This window comes from Bombina bombina, chromosome 2 (assembly GCF_027579735.1).
Source record: "Bombina bombina isolate aBomBom1 chromosome 2, aBomBom1.pri, whole genome shotgun sequence".
Lineage (NCBI taxonomy): Eukaryota > Metazoa > Chordata > Amphibia > Anura > Bombinatoridae > Bombina > Bombina bombina.
In genome coordinates this window covers 1,122,307,951-1,122,324,909 of record NC_069500.1, presented here as the reverse complement: position 1 = coordinate 1,122,324,909, position 16,959 = coordinate 1,122,307,951, and the positions used below count along the sequence as shown (strand labels likewise).

The 16,959-nt window shown below is 35.1% G+C and overlaps 1 protein-coding gene across 1 annotated transcript in view; it reads right to left on the bottom strand.

Moving 5' to 3' along the window:
* The window catches only part of RXFP1 (relaxin family peptide receptor 1), a 509,714-nt gene that overhangs the window by 100,362 nt on the left and 392,393 nt on the right, over window positions 1-16,959 (bottom strand). The window contains exon 12 of the mRNA XM_053700228.1: window positions 5,123-5,194. Coding sequence (XP_053556203.1) covers window positions 5,123-5,194 — 72 coding nt within the window. The remainder of the gene's footprint in view (window positions 1-5,122; window positions 5,195-16,959) is intronic.

Here is a 16,959-nt window from a genome sequence, read left to right as displayed (position 1 = left end):
AGCCAATAGGATTGAGCTCGCATTCTATTCGCTGTTCCAATCAGCCAATAGAATGCGAGCTCAATCCTATTGGCTGATTGCATCAGCCAATAGGATTTTTTCTACCTTAATTCCGATTGGCTGATTGAATTCTATCAGCCAAACGGAATCTAAGGGATGCTATCTTGGATGACGTCACTTAAAGGTACCTTTATTTAGTAAGAAGACTCCGGATGAAGAGGATGCTCTGCGTCGGATTTCTTGTAGATGCACCTGCTCCACGTCGGATGGATGAAGATGAAGATGCCGTCTGGATGAAGACTTCTGCCCGTCAGGAGGACCACTTCTCCCGGCTTGGATGAAGACTTCTCAAGTGTTCGTTGAGGACTTTGGCCCGGTTGGATGAAGACTTCTGCCGCTTCCTTGAGGATGGATGTCAGGTCTTCAGAACAGTAAGTTGATCTTCAGGGGGTTAGTGTTAGGATTTTTAAAGGGTGTATTGGGTGGGTTTTATTTTTAGGTTAGGGTTTGGGCCTGCAATAGAGCTAACTGCCCTTTTAAGGGCAATGCCCATCCAAATGCCCTTTTCAGGGCAATGGGGAGCTTAGGTTTTTTTAGTTAGTATTTTATTTGGGGGGTTGGTTGTGTGGGTGGTGGGTTTTTCTGTTGGGGGGGTTGTTTGTATCTATTTTTACAGGTAAAAGAGCTGATTACTTTGTGGCAATGCCCGCAAAAGGCCCTTTTAAGGGCTATTGATTGTTTAGTTTAGGCTAGGGTTTTTTTTATTTTGGGGGGAATTTTTTTTGATAGGGCTATAAGATTAGGTGTAATTAGTTTAAATATCTTGTAATTTGTTTATTATTTTCTGTAGTTTAGTGTTTGTTTTTTTGTACTTTAGCTAATTTAATTTAATTTATTTAATTGTTTTTAATTTAGTAAATTTATTTAATTGTAGTGTAGTGTTAGGTGTTATTGTAACTTAGGTTAGGTTTTATTTTACAGGTCAATTTGTCTTTATTTTAGCTAGGTAGTTATTAAATAGTTAATAACTATGTAATAACTATTGTACCTAGTTAAAATAAATACAAACTTGCCTGTAAAATAAAAATTAACCCTAAGCTAGCTACAATGAAGCTAAAGTAACTTTACCATGTGTCTTTTCATCTAATGCACAAATCACTGAATTCCAGTCCTTTGCCTCATCTATAGAAACACATAATCCAGGGGGGTAATATAGCATTAACCAATGCTCTTTTTTGTGGAGGATAATGAGGTGGATAAACTCCATCCAATGCATGAACTCTGTCATTTAACCACAAAGCTATATCCTTTGGATTATGTGGAATTACTCCAATTGTTGCTTTTATATTTGACATAGGTATTCCTGCAGCATGAGCCAAAAAATAAAATAAAAAAAAAATTGCTATATTCCTGACACTCCAGACATTTCACTATTTAAAACCTGAACTTACATATAACCTAAAAATTGTATCACACTAAAAAGGTTTTCCCTCTCAGCTTGCTCATTTTCTGCAGCTGGTATTAATTCATTTTCCTTTACTGGACTGTACAAACTAGATCTAGGAGTACCACACATCTCAATTCTGGCTAAAGGGCCATGTCTTTGTATTACTGCAGCAATAACAGGAGGTCTGCCTAATATCTCTACTATACCATCATAAGAAACATTTGTAATTCTATGTGTTGCAGGATCAAAATCTGCATCTATGGTGTGATATGTAGGTTGTTGCACAGCTACACCAGCAGCATTAGTAAAGTTTAAACTAATTAAACCATATCTGCCCCCCAGACCCCAAGGACCATTCTGTATCTCCAAAGCAATATAACCTCATCATTTCTAATGTCTCTACCAGTCTGCATTTTAAACACATCATTGAGTTTTAAAAGAATCTGCAAATCCTGATTAGCCATGATATTTTAGTATGTTCTCTTACGTATAAGAGGACCTAGGTAAAATTAATAATAAAATTTATAAAACAAATATTATCTCTCAAAAACACCCAGGGACGCCAATTGTAGTGGTTCACACCTAATTCACTCATAAGGTCTTAAGGCACAGTTATATTGAAATATGATTTCCAAGTACTGACCTTTAAATATTATATCAGTGAAACCTTTCTTTGTAAGAAATGAGACCTCATTTCTTACAAAGAAAGTTTCTGAGTACAATAATAAATACTGTTTTAATAAATTTTTGTTATGCAGAAAAATTAGCTTACAGAAGTAATAATACAAATTAAATTCATTTAAATCCAAAAAACACACAGAATTAATTGACTATCAGTTAAGTTTGCTTTCAATAACAATTATTTAGATACCACTCAAAATGACTTCCAGCAACCAAATCTTATCCTGAGATGCTCTATAACATCCTATCAGAGTCACCTGCCTCATGTTTACAACAAGGTGTATTTATAGTGTTTTTTTATTTGGATGACGTCATCATTTATTGTTTTCTTTTTATATGTATTTTGGCATCATTATAACATCAACAAAACTTGTCTAGCTTTTTCTAGCATCAACAGTTTTGTACATCAACAACGTGGCCTTGAAAATCTGTTATACAAGAGTGTAGACATACGCACTTGTAATTATTGCAATGAGCATCCATTTTAGGATTTTCTAATACAAGGTTAAACAATCCTCCATTTTAGTTTCAGTACAGAAAATCATATAACATCATTTGTTAATATTTTAATTCCACTAAACATAGTTATAAATCTTATATATTGTAAAAGAACTTTGTTTAAACATATATTTGAATATTGTTGTACAGTTATAAATCTTATATATTGTAGAAGAACTTTATTTAAACATATATTTGAATATTGCAGGATAAGCATATGAAAGATTTAAATTCATCCTTTATTAATATGATATATATGTAAGGTTACACTCCTTTATGTATAGAAGATGTATATGAAAGATTTAAAAGATATCTTTCATTTATAGTAAGTTATAAGTGTCTTTCTGAAAGAATGTATTTCTTACTGTTGGTATAGTTTTTAATCAAACATTTTATAGCAATTCTAATATGCAAACTAGCACAGTCTTAGCTAAAACATTTTCCCAGTAGATAATGCAGGTCTAGCACGGTGTTAGTCACATCCGGCCACAAGCTATTAGTTATATTGTAGCTAGCTTAAGGTTTATTTTATAGGTAAGTATTTAGTTTTAAATAGGAATAATTTAGTTAATTATAGTACTTTTCTTTAGATTTATTTAAATTATATTTAAGTTAGGGGGTGTTAGGGGTTAATACATTTAATAGAGGGGCGGTGACGTGGGGGACGGCAGATTAGGGGTTAATAAATGTAGGTAGGTGGCGGCGATGTTAGGGATAGCAGATTAGGGGTTAATATTATTTAACTAGTGTTTGGGATGCGGGAGTGCGGCGGTTTAGGGCTTAATATGTTTATTATAGTGGCAGCAATGTCCGGAGCGGCATATTAGGGGTAAAAACATTTATTTTAGTATTTGCGATGCGGGAGGGCCTCGGTTTAGGGGTTAATAGGTAGTTTATGGGTGTTAGTGTACTTTTTAGCACTTAATTTTGATTTTTATGCTACGGCGTTGTACCATAAAACTCTTAACTACTGGCTTTAGAATGCGTTACGGATCTTGGAGGTAGATGGTGTACCGCTCACTTTTTGGCCTCCCAGGACAGACTCGTAATACCGGCGCTATGGAAGTCCCATAGAAAAAAGACTTTGCGAAGTTTACGTAAGTCGTTTTGCGGTAAGGTCAAAGAAGTGTGCGGTGCCCCTAAACCTGCAAGAGTCGTAATAGCAGCGGGCGTAAAAAAGCAGCGTTAGGACCTGTTAACGCTGCTTTTTTACCTTAACGCACAACTCGTAATCTAGCCGTGTGTTACCAGTGTGCACTCATTTTTTTAATGTTATACACTGTTACCTAGCTAAAAAAACATTGTTGCATTCCTTTATTTTATTTTATATTTTTTTTTACTGCTTTTTGGAAAACCTCCTGCCCTTTCAGTGATTTTGTACTTCTTTGAATTATATTTGAATTTTACACCAACCAACATCAAATTGTGAAACTTTACTTTTGTATTTCTTAAAAGGATTTTGGTTCCTTCTTCAGAACATTGATTTTTTTAATTTGAAGGTGATCAACAAACTTTTGTAGAGCTCAAGTTTTGTTTTTTAACTTTTTAAAGTTTGAAAGCTCAAAATACTTTAGGCCCAATATTCAAAACCTCAACGCTCGGGCCAGGTATTCTAAGAAGACTCATCAGTACAGTGAGGCCCTTAAAACAATTAGAAACACAAATGTTACCTTGACAAATGTTTATGTTGCTATGTAGTGCTCTTTCTTTATGTGAATCAGAGACTCCTATATTACAATACAAGGTCTAAAAAAAATCCAAAGATTTTGCGTGATTTCCTTCCTGCGAGGTTTTGAATATCAGGCCGTATAAGAGAAGAGGCAATTTGTAATCTATGTACAATACTGTTAAACTTCACATGCAAGAAATATTACTAAGGTATCATATTTTGAAAGTAGGCTTTATTCATGCATATAAAACTCCAGGGCATAGCATCCATAATATAATCAGGGCTTTGCAAAATGAGCACAGAATGTTCTCTGTAAATTGCTAATCTAATTTATTATCATTAATTGTCATTTTCCCCCCCCAGTTATGTATAAATTACAATATTTTAGTAGAAATCAGATAACTTGCACATTATTTTACTTGTGACAAAATTAGATATCTAATATTAAAGTTTAATAATATATTTATATATGCATGGCTTATATCAGTAATTAAACAGTGTACTGTAAAAGATCTGTATATAAAATACATGCTTTCAAATCATTTAACAAAGTTGGTAAATCAAGAGTAGTGCAGAGATAAACCCTTTGAAAAACCTGGCGGAATTTATGTTTGTATTCTCCTTTGTTGTGACCAGTTAGGAACAGATGTAAATTAGCTTGTGCAGTGCACTGACCTAAACAATCACTGTGTACAATGTTGCATGGCAACCTCTTCTAAATGTTGAAATATAGCTTCTTCATCTGTGTGCTGGCTAAGTAAAATATACCACTTTAGGTTTTTTCTGGTTCACTGCATTAGAAAAGAACTTTTGGTGCAAATACTTACAGGGATTTCAGTTTAGGCACAAAAACAAATTGGTCTGTTTGTATCTTCTGGATGGGATTATAAGAGATATTTCTGCAAATGCAAGAAAACATTTTTTATTTCATTCACATCAGTTTATGAGGGATTTCAATACATATTTCTTTGATTTATTCATATTAAAATGTATTTGCTTCCATGAAACCCTTTATATTATTGAGATTTTATTTAATAGTTGTCAAGAACTCATTTATTCTTCCAATAGTTATCAAATATAAAACAAATTGAAACATGACCATTATAGCTGACAGAAAAAAGACTAATAAAAGGGAAAAAGACTAAAAAGACATTACAAATGAAGTAGGATGACCCTGCAATGATTCATGCAGATAAAAGCCAGTGTTTTAACGTCTGACAAACTTGCGCACTGATGTACCCATGTACATTCATAAAGGATTCCCACTCATTTTATCTCCTGCCCCTCTATTAATAAATATACTGTGCTTTTGTTTAAAACCCCCAAACAATATTTTGTGATTCAGAGCATGCAATTAAAAAAAAAAAAAGTTTCAAATTGACTTTCATGATCAAATTTGCTTTGTTCCCATGGTATTCTGGGTTGAAGAAATACCTAGGTAGGCATCTGGAACACTACACAGCAAGAAACAGGGCTGCCATCTAGTGCTCTTACAAATGGATAACATTCTTGCAAAACTACTGACATATAGTGCTACAGAAATTGGCCAGCTCTTAATTGTATACCTGCTATTCAACAAAAGATACCAACAGAACGAAGAACAATTAATAATAGAAGTAAATTAGAAAGTTGTTTAAAATTGCATGCTCTATCTGAATAATGAAAGAAAATTGGGTTTCATACCCCTTTAATGTTCTAGAAACTAATATAGAAGCTCTGACATTTTGTTTGTTCTGGATCAGTGTTACATATTAAATACCAGACATGGCAACTGTGTATAATGTGTTTTAGAGCTGATAAAAATCTACTATAATAAATTACACCTGATCTAGAGTAATGAAGCGATGCATAGTTTTTATATAAATACTGTAGAACTCTATAGAACTCTATTTCCTTGATTGGGTCATGCTAAGAAATGTTCTTTGTTGTGTTTTTTTAGTTATAAGTTCAGATGACTGCAAATTTGCTTTCAGTCTAATCATTGCAACAAAACCATAATTTCTATCTAAAAAAAAGCAAATTAAAGTGAAATAATAGTCATAACTGAAATGCACTGCTGTACGGAAGCATTTTAGCAGAACAGATGAATTAACAAAAAATGTTTGTAGTAAAGTTATCATTGCTTCAGTTTAGCTTTTACAATGCACGAGTGTGCAATGCACGTGTATATGCTCCATGCTTCTGCATATAAAATACAAGCCTGCTCAGAGAGTAGGCAGAGGTATCAAATCAACAAGTGAGCAATTTGAGGCTTGTACAGTGTTTGAAATGAGGAGGAAAGTGATAGCCTTTTTGAATAAATATATATATATATATATATACAGTATATATAAAAAAGATTATATACACACACATAGAGAAAAGCACACGCTCAGGAATGAACAACCAGCTCAATACCATTGTTAGCCGGTTTTTGAGTACCTATAAAACAACAATCTGGCATTTTTGTAAGTTACAAATTAATATAAATGTAATTCTTAAAAAAAGATATTTGGGGAAGGAGTATCCCTGTATTCCCCTTGAGTAAAATAGGGCCTGTGCATTCTGGTCCTATTTTCCAGGGCTGCTTTTTATTGCCAATCCAGTTTTGTCTTTAGCTGGCCTCATGCTTCTAGTACAAACCCTTGCAGTCTAGGATACAATATTATCACTATAACCAATCCTTTAGTATCTAACAATACAAAGGCCCAGATTATCAGGCAGGCATCTAACAGAGCCAAAGCTGTAAGGGATAGCTCAGGAGATTTCTTGGTATTGATGATAGCAACTGAAAACCACTATTTTAACTACAATATTAACTGGTAATCTTATCATGAAACACATATAGGGGCCGTTTTATTAAAGTGTGGACGGACATGATACAATGTAGCGTATCATGTCCACCGCACATCGATAAAAGCCGGCAGCATACGCTGTCAGCATTTAGCATTGCATAAGCAGTTCTTGGGAACTGCTTGTGCAATCCCACCCCCTGCAGATTCACAGCCAATCGGCCGCTAGCATGGGAAAATCAATCAGCCCGATTGTAAAGGATCGGGCGGATTGATGTCCGCAGCCTCAGAGCAGGTGGATAAGTTATGGAGCAGCGTTCTTTAGACCACTGTTTCATAACTGATGTTTCGGGTGAGCCTGAAGGCTCGTGCGGAAACAGGGGCATCAAGCTCCATTCAGAGCTTGATAATTTGGCCCCATAGATTCATTAAACAGACCCTCAGAAATACAATTAAACATATAAAAAGGGTAAATGAAAGAGTAAAATTGTTACTTTTTAAATGTAAAAATGTATCTATTCTGGCTAAGATTAACGATGTCCATTGGCAACTACATAATGTTTAAATGTAATTGTTATTAAATGCCCCCATAACCTGTTGTAACTATTACAACTATAAAGCATGATAGACTTAAATATATAGGATTTACAAATGCTTTTATTGTTTATCTTTGCTTTCCTTTTCAAGGGCAGCAGGTTGTAGTGAGGGCTTTACCCGAGCTTTGAGCTGGTTGTTGTGTAGTTAGTATAAGCTGACTACACAAGCCACAGCTTTCTAATACTGTCATGAATCCTGGTTGCAAGTCCTATAGACAATAATATCTGTTATTAATTACAACTGCTGGGAATAATTCTGGTATTAATTTGCATGAAGAATTTAAGTGCATGTGAACAGTTATTAATATCAGCTTTTTTTAGTATTTTTCCCACAGCTGACCAGCACATTATAAATGCTTTATCTGTTATATTTATTGTATTACATACATTTTATTACAGTAGTTAGTATATTAATATATAATAGCAACATCCACTGCACACGGTAACTGACATTTCCAAACCATGTAACGGTAATAAGAGACAAAGGCTCAAAAAGGTGAAATAAAAAGTCTGTATTCAGTAACTCTGTTAGGCAAAAGCGGTTACAACAGGCAATTCAGCAGGTCAAACGCGTTTCAAATGTTTATATATTAAACTTCCTCAGTGACCATCATGCACTATTGCCCATAATGCAGCACTATTTAAAGGGCAAGAAAACACACTCCCTCTTTAATTAAACCAATCAAATTACAAAAAAGTGCTGCGTTATGTCAACTACGAATACTGTGTTAAGTGACAGCAAAATCCATTTCTTTATTTAGATAGACTGAAAACATTATGCTACACATAATAATATAATTTTTAACTCACATATTAACTATCAGAAAAGGAATATAGTTTGACTCAACATAAAAATAAAAAACTTTACTTAACTAATTAGGTATCCACAAATAGTTTTACATCCCATTCAGAATTTAACCCTATTGGCATTCTGGTATCCAGCTGAAAGATCCAGAAAACCTCTCTTTTACTGAGAGTATTACATCTATTTCCTCCTCTTGGATGTCTGGCAATCAGCTGGATACCCTGAAATGTCAGCAGGGAACTGTCAGAGTCGTGTTCTTTTCTGAAATGTAGGGAGACTGGTGTAGTGGACTCAGGATCTTCTATGGAACGCAAGTGTTCCAAAAAACGATCTTTTAAAGCCCGTGACGTCTGACATACTGCCTATAGCACCCCCTACAGGTCAGAAGGTATATAACATAGCAAGAATTGCATGTTATATGTTCCTGTATCTTAAATTGTTTTTCATTTGCAGTAGACACAAAATTCTGACCAAAGGTAGCATAAGTGCAAGACTTACACCTCCTACTACCACATTTGAAAAAAACTGGTTTAATAGACAACCAATTCTGGCTAGAAATTTTTGGCAACATAGAGGGAGACAAAATCCCTCTTAATGTTTTTGCTTTACGTGACACAAATAATACTCCATCCTTAACTATGTCACATAATTTGTCATCTGTCTCTAGGATAGGCAATGCTTTACGAATAATGCCGCAAATTTGGGCATATTCTTCACTGTACGTAGTGATAAACTTGGGCTGACGAAATCTCTTATATCCTTCCACTCTCTTTTTCTCAAGTAAAGTAGACCTATCCATATCATCAACTTCCTTTTTAATAGACTCAATTGTCTCTCTACAATACCCTCTGTGTATAAGTCTATTTGTCAATTCTTCAGAGTGTAACTGATAACTCTGTTCATTCGTGCAATTGCGTTTGATCCTGATATATTGGCTTTTTGGGATAGAACGAATTGTATGTTTTGGATGACAAGACTGTGCATTTAGGATAGTATTCCCTGCAATCTCTTTGCGAAATAATTCAACATCTACATCAAAGTTTTATTATCAAATCCATTGATTATCTATTGAAACATAATTTTTGTCTGTTTGAGGGGAGTTTCTATCTCCAGAGGCGTGGGACAGCCATGGGGGTGAAATTTGCCCCCTCCTATGCCAACCTGTATATGGGTTGGTGGGAGCTGTCCCACGTCTATGGAGATAGAAATCCCTTCAAAGAATATATCCATTATTACGGTCGTTATATCGACAATATTTTGATAGTCTGGAGGGGACCAGTACATTTGATTGAACAATTTACAGAATATCTACAGAATAATTTGATGAATTTAAAATTTACATTAGAATTTAACAAAAACTCCATGCCATTTTTGGATATTAGACTGGTGTCTAATATAGCAAATGAATCAGTAGATGTTGAATTATTTCGCAAAGAGATTGCAGGGAATACTATCCTAAATGCACAGTCTTGTCATCCAAAACATACAATTCGTTCTATCCCAAAAAGCCAATATATCAGGATCAAACGCAATTGCACGAATGAACAGAATTATCAGTTACACTCTGAAGAATTGACAAATAGACTTATACACAGAGGGTATTGTAGAGAGACAATTGAGTCTATTAAAAAGGAAGTTGATGATATGGATAGGTCTACTTTACTTGAGAAAAAGAGAGTGGAAGGAGATAAGAGATTTCGTCAGCCCAAGTTTATCACTACGTACAGTGAAGAATATGCCCAAATTTGCGGAATTATTCGTAAAGCATTGCCTATCCTAGAGACAAATGACAAATTATGTGACATAGTTAAGGGTGGAGTATTATTTGTGTCACGTAAAGCAAAAACATTAAGAGGGATTTTGTCTCCCTCTATGTTGCCAAAAATTTCTAGCCAGAATTGGTTGTCTATTAAACCAGGTTTTTTCAAATGTGGTAGTAGGAGGTGTAAGTCTTGCACTTATGCTACCTTTGGTCAGAATTTTGTGTCTACTGCAAATGGAAAACAATTTAAGATAGAGGAACATATAACATGCAATTCTTGCTATGTTATATACCTTCTGACCTGTAGGGGGTGCTATAGGCAGTATGTCGATCAGACGACACGGGCTTTAAAAGATCGTTTTTTGGAACACTTGCGTTCCATAGAAGATCCTGAGTCCACTACACCAGTCTCCCTACATTTCAGAAAAGAACACGACTCTGACAGTTCCCTGCTGACATTTCAGGGTATCCAGCTGATTGCCAGACATCCAAGAGGAGGAAATAGATGTAATACTCTCAGTAAAAGAGAGGTTTTCTGGATCTTTCAGCTGGATACCAGAATGCCAACAGGGTTATATTCTGAATGGGATGTAAAACTATTTGTGGATACCTAATTAGTTAAGTAAAGTTTTTTATTTTTATGTTGAGTCAAACTATATTCCTTTTCTGATAGTTAATATGTGAGTTAAAAATTATATTATTATGTGTAGCATAATGTTTTCAGTCTATCTAAATAAAGAAATGGATTTTGCTGTCACTTAACACAGTATTCATAGTTGACATAACGCGGCACTTTTTTGTAATTTGATTGGTTTAATTAAAGATGGAGTGTGTTTTCTTGCCCTTTAAATAGTGCTGCATTATGGGCAATAGTGCATGATGGTCACTGAGGAAGTTTAATATATAAACATTTGAAACGCGTTTGACCTGCTGAATTGCCTGTTGTAACCGCTTTTGCCTAACAGAGTTACTGAATACAGACTTTTTATTTCACCTTTTTGAGCCTTTGTCTCTTATTTCCGTTACATGCTTTGGAAATGTCAGTTACCGTGTGCAGTGGATGTTGCTATCATATTTAGTGCAAGCGGTGGTGGATCGTTTTAACCACTTGCACCGGATTGACTGAATAACCCAGGAGTCGTCATCGGGACGTCAGGACTTATTCAAGAGGGGCCGCACCTTACGTGAAGCGCGAGCCGAGGCCACACACAGAGCGGACGTCTGAGCGCTCCCACACTGTTGCTGTTACTTTTTGTATCCACCGGGTTGGAGAGGGTAAGCGGCACGGACTTTCCTTGTTTTGTTTAAGATTGTGGTCGTTAAAAGGCTATTTAAGCTATAAGTCGTAAGGCACCCCAGAAGTCAAATATTGTGAATATTGTGATTATAAGGCTCAATAGGTGATCTCATCTGTTACGTATTAAAGGCATAGTGTTAACTTTATTATGGCAACCGAAGGATATGTGTTTCAGCAGTTTGCTGAGGATATTAGCGATACGGAAAATTTGTTCAGTACAGATGTAATTGAGCAAGAAGCTAATAAGAATTTGGACAGCTTGTTCTATAAAATGGACTCCTTGCTCAAAAAAGATTCTAGTATTGAAATGGACATTAAAAGTTTTCAAATGTATAAAAAAGCCCAACGTATACCAAGAGGGCTCCGTATCAGGAAATTTCCTTCTTTTCAGGTGACAGATCAATTATTTATTGATAAATGGAACAAAATACTTACAGAATGCTCTTTAGCATTAATTGATTTATTAATTGAATACAAAAAACAAATACATCAAGAGCTGTGTCAAGAAAAGCTTAAGTTGCAATCATATATGCGACCTTTATGCCAAGATCCTGTATTTAACAAATATGATACAAAGTTGCAGAAGGTGATTACTAAGTTTAGAGACAATCTATGGCATTTTAAAAAACAAAAAATCTTACGTGACAAACAAGATTATGAGAATAATAAAGTCTATAAATGGACAGTGTCTGACACTAGGAGGAGATATAGAAGATACAAATCAGATAAAAAAGTCAGATTTGCAGAAACTGATACGGAGTATGATTATGACTCCTCTGATTTGGAAATTTCTAGTGAGAGTCCACCATCCTCTGTAGTAACTACGTCATTTGCTCTTACAGCACATGATGATCCTGTTCCCTCCACATCTTCAGCTCAGTCAGAAAACGAGAGGGGCCAACACAAGTCCACAGTGCGAAGAAAAAAGTACGTAGAGGGGGACGTGGTAGGTCTGGAAGGTCAAGAAAATTTTCAAGAGACTGTACCCCCCAAACCTCGGCGCTATCCACAGAGGAGGAGGGCAATACCGTTTCAGAAATATGCATAGCCTCTTACAATGTTATTAATTTGTCATCTGTTCAACTTTCTAAAACACAATTACAAGTTTTGTCTCTTGGTTTAGGTTTCTCTCCAACTTCTCATTTTAATTTGTTTGACACACTAGTGGATTTGAATAGGTTCGTGAGAACCTTGGTATTGAAGAAACACTTTTTGGATGTTAAACAGCAAAGTTGTGAAGTGAGGCATGGAGAGAAATCAGAACCACTTAGATGTGGTTTTGATTTTGCTGATGAATGTGCTCTTCTAGACCTTGTAGCTATAGGTGAGGACACTAAAGACTCATATTTTAGTGTCAATCAAGATGTGTATGATCTTTCTAAATTAAAAAAGAAATCCAAGTTTCACCCAGTTAGATCTAGGTCTAGTTCAGTTGAAGTCTTTCAGAAGACAGTTGAGACAGCTTTGAAGAAACTACATAATTATATATCCTCTGTTAACCATAAGAAGGATAATCTGTCTAGAGATCAATATCTGTCTATCAAAGAGTTGGCTAACAATAAAGAATTAGTTTTTCGAAATTCGGACAAAGGGGGAAAGGTTGTAGTCCTCAATCGGGAGGATTACATTAAAGAGGCGTATAGACAGTTACTAGATACTACAGTCTATGAGAGACTCAAATCAAATCCAGTGTTTTTCTATCAGAGAGAACTTAAAACTATTCTCAATGAGGCTTTACTTGATGGTCTTATAACAGAAGTGAATTTTGAGTTTCTATATACTGAGCATCCGATTACAGCTATTTTTCACTTTCTTCCCAAAGTCCATAAGGATAGATATAATCCTCCAGGGAGGCCAATTGTGGCTGGAATTGGCTCATTAAATGAGCCTCTCTCTGAAATGATAGATGGGTATCTACAGCCAATGGTTCTGAAACTTTTGAGTTACATCAAAGATACTACGGATGTTGTGAAGAGATTAGAGAAAATTGTATGGCAGGAGGAATTTGTTTTTGTAACCATTGATGTGGTATCATTATATACCTGCATCCCTCACGAACAGGGTATTAAGGCCATTGAATATTTTTTGAGTCATTTTTCTGATTATGATGATGTTCTGAAAAGTTTTATTATCAAATCCATTGATTATCTATTGAAACATAATTTTTTTCTGTTTGAGGGGAGTTTCTATCTCCAGAGGCGTGGGACAGCCATGGGGGCGAAATTTGCCCCCTCCTATGCCAACCTGTATATGGGTTGGTGGGAGCTGTCCCACGTCTATGGAGATAGAAATGCCTTCAAAGAATATATCCATTATTACGGTCGTTATATCGACGATATTTTGATAGTCTGGAGGGGACCAGTACATTTGATTGAACAATTTACAGAATATCTACAGAATAATTTGATGAATTTAAAATTTACATTAGAATTTAACAAAAACTCCATGCCATTTTTGGATATTAGACTGGTGTCTAATATAGCAAATGAATCAGTAGATGTTGAATTATTTCGCAAAGAGATTGCAGGGAATACTATCCTAAATGCACAGTCTTGTCATCCAAAACATACAATTCGTTCTATCCCAAAAAGCCAATATATCATGATCAAACACAATTGCACGAATGAACAGAGTTATCAGTTACACTCTGAAGAATTGACAAATAGACTTATACACAGAGGGTATTGTAGAGAGACAATTGAGTCGATTAAAAAGGAAGTTGATGATATGGATAGGTCTACTTTACTTGAGAAAAAGAGAGTGGAAGGAGATAAGAGATTTCGTCAGCCCAAGTTTATCACTACGTACAGTGAAGAATATGCCCAAATTTGCGGCATTATTCGTAAAGCATTGCCTATCCTAGAGACAGATGACAAATTATGTGACATAGTTAAGGATGGAGTATTATTTGTGTCACGTAAAGCAAAAACATTAAGAGGGATTTTGTCTCCCTCTATGTTGCCAAAAATTTCTAGCCAGAATTGGTTGTCTATTAAACCAGGTTTTTTCAAATGTGGTAGTAGGAGGTGTAAGTCTTGCACTTATGCTACCTTTGGTCAGAATTTTGTGTCTACTGCAAATGAAAAACAATTTAAGATACAGGAACATATAACATGCAATTCTTGCGATGTTATATACCTTCTGACCTGTAGGGGGTGCTATAGGCAGTATGTCGGTCAGACGACACGGGCTTTAAAAGATCGTTTTTTGGAACACTTGCGTTCCATAGAAGATCCTGAGTCCACTACACCAGTCTCCCTACATTTCAGAAAAGAACACGACTCTGACAGTTCCCTGCTGACATTTCAGGGTATCCAGCTGATTGCCAGACATCCAAGAGGAGGAAATAGATGTAATACTCTCAGTAAAAGAGAGGTTTTCTGGATCTTTCAGCTGGATACCAGAATGCCAATAGGGTTAAATTCTGAATGGGATGTAAAACTATTTGTGGATACCTAATTAGTTAAGTAAAGTTTTTTATTTTTATGTTGAGTCAAACTATATTCCTTTTCTGATAGTTAATATGTGAGTTAAAAATTATATTATTATGTGTAGCATAATGTTTTCAGTCTATCTAAATAAAGAAATGGATTTTGCTGTCACTTAACACAGTATTCGTAGTTGACATAACGCAGCACTTTTTTGTAATTTGATTGGTTTAATTAAAGAGGGAGTGTGTTTTCTTGCCCTTTAAATAGTGCTGCATTATGGGCAATAGTGCATGATGGTCACTGAGGAAGTTTAATATATAAACATTTGAAACGCGTTTGACCTGCTGAATTGCCTGTTGTAACCGCTTTTGCCTAACAGAGTTACTGAATACAGACTTTTTATTTCACCTTTTTGAGCCTTTGTCTCTTATTTCCGTTACATGGTTTGGAAATGTCAGTTACCGTGTGCAGTGGATGTTGCTATCATATTTAGTGCAAGCGGTGGTGGATCGTTTTAACCACTTGCACCTGATTGACTGAATAACTCAGGAATCGTCATCGGGACGTCAGGACTTATTCAAGAGGGGCGGCACCTTACGTGAAGCGCGAGCCGAGGCCACACACAGAGCGGACGTCTGAGCGCTCCCACACTGTTGCTGTTACTTAGTATATTAATATACTTGGTTTTGATGATTCCTATATTTGCTCTTCCTGTGCACTAAGATCAATTTAATATTTTGAAACTAACCTATTAAGTTGCTGTATCTTATTTTAAATTACATCTTTTCTACACATGGTTTTCCTAATTATTGCCCTGGGGGCTCCTATTTCCAGCACATGAGTCTTCTCTCCCATAAACCCTATTGTACTGCCATCTTCTGGACATTTTACAGGCTGCAACTATTCTCTAAAAGTTTCTGTTGGAATTCCTAGGATTTCTTACATGTTCACCTGAAGCCAATGCAGTGCTAATACGTAGATGTTGGCACATGTTTAGATGAATGGAAATGCCACTGTGAAGGAGAATTTACATTTTATAGACACAGCAAAGAAAGGATATTTGTTAATGCTTTATATATTGCAACTGTTTTTTTAAGATCTACTATTTAAAATATTTTTAATAATTACTTCTACAATAATTATTACTACAATAATTTAAACAGGGGAATCCCAAGGTTTACAATTTTGATTAATGGAAACTGAAATCTTTGTGTCTTCAGACACTGCATGAACTATATCTGTTTACACATAACTTATTCATGGGGGTACTTAGAAATATTTTAAATGTCTATGTTTATCACATAGAAGAAAATGTTATTTTATTTAAAAAAATAAATAAAAAAAATATATATATATATACTGTATATATATATATATATATATATATATATATATATATATATATATATATATATATATATTTTAACCATTAAAGTTAACTTGTAGTCTAGAGAAGTTTCTGCTTTCGCTCATGCGCAAACTATAACTTTCAGCTTTTTATACCAACACAAATGGACTTGTAATATCAAAGTTGCGCACAAATGTCACCCCCCCCCTTGAAAATAATCACATTTTGTTGCTCTGCAGCCTTTAATAAAAACAGACATAGTTTTGATTATCTAGTTGTAATTACTCAGTGCAACTTATAACATCCAAGTGTCAGGCAAAAAAAAAAAGACAATTCAAAAACAGAATCACTGAGTTGCAAAAAGGATCACCCCTTTGTGTCAGTATTTTGTTGAACCACCTTTTGCTTTAATTACAGCCTTTAGTCTGTTGGAATATGTCTCTACTAACTTTGCACATCTAAACTGTGGAATATTTGCCCACACTTCTTTGCAGAACTGCTCCAGTTCCGTTACATTTGATGGTGACCGTTTGTGGACTGCAGTCTTCAAGTCATACCTTCCACTTCTTTTCTTTTTAATTCTTTTTTAAAAAATTAGGAATCACATGGTAATACAGTACATCTGCAATTAACCTTTAAGCATTAAGTTGCGAA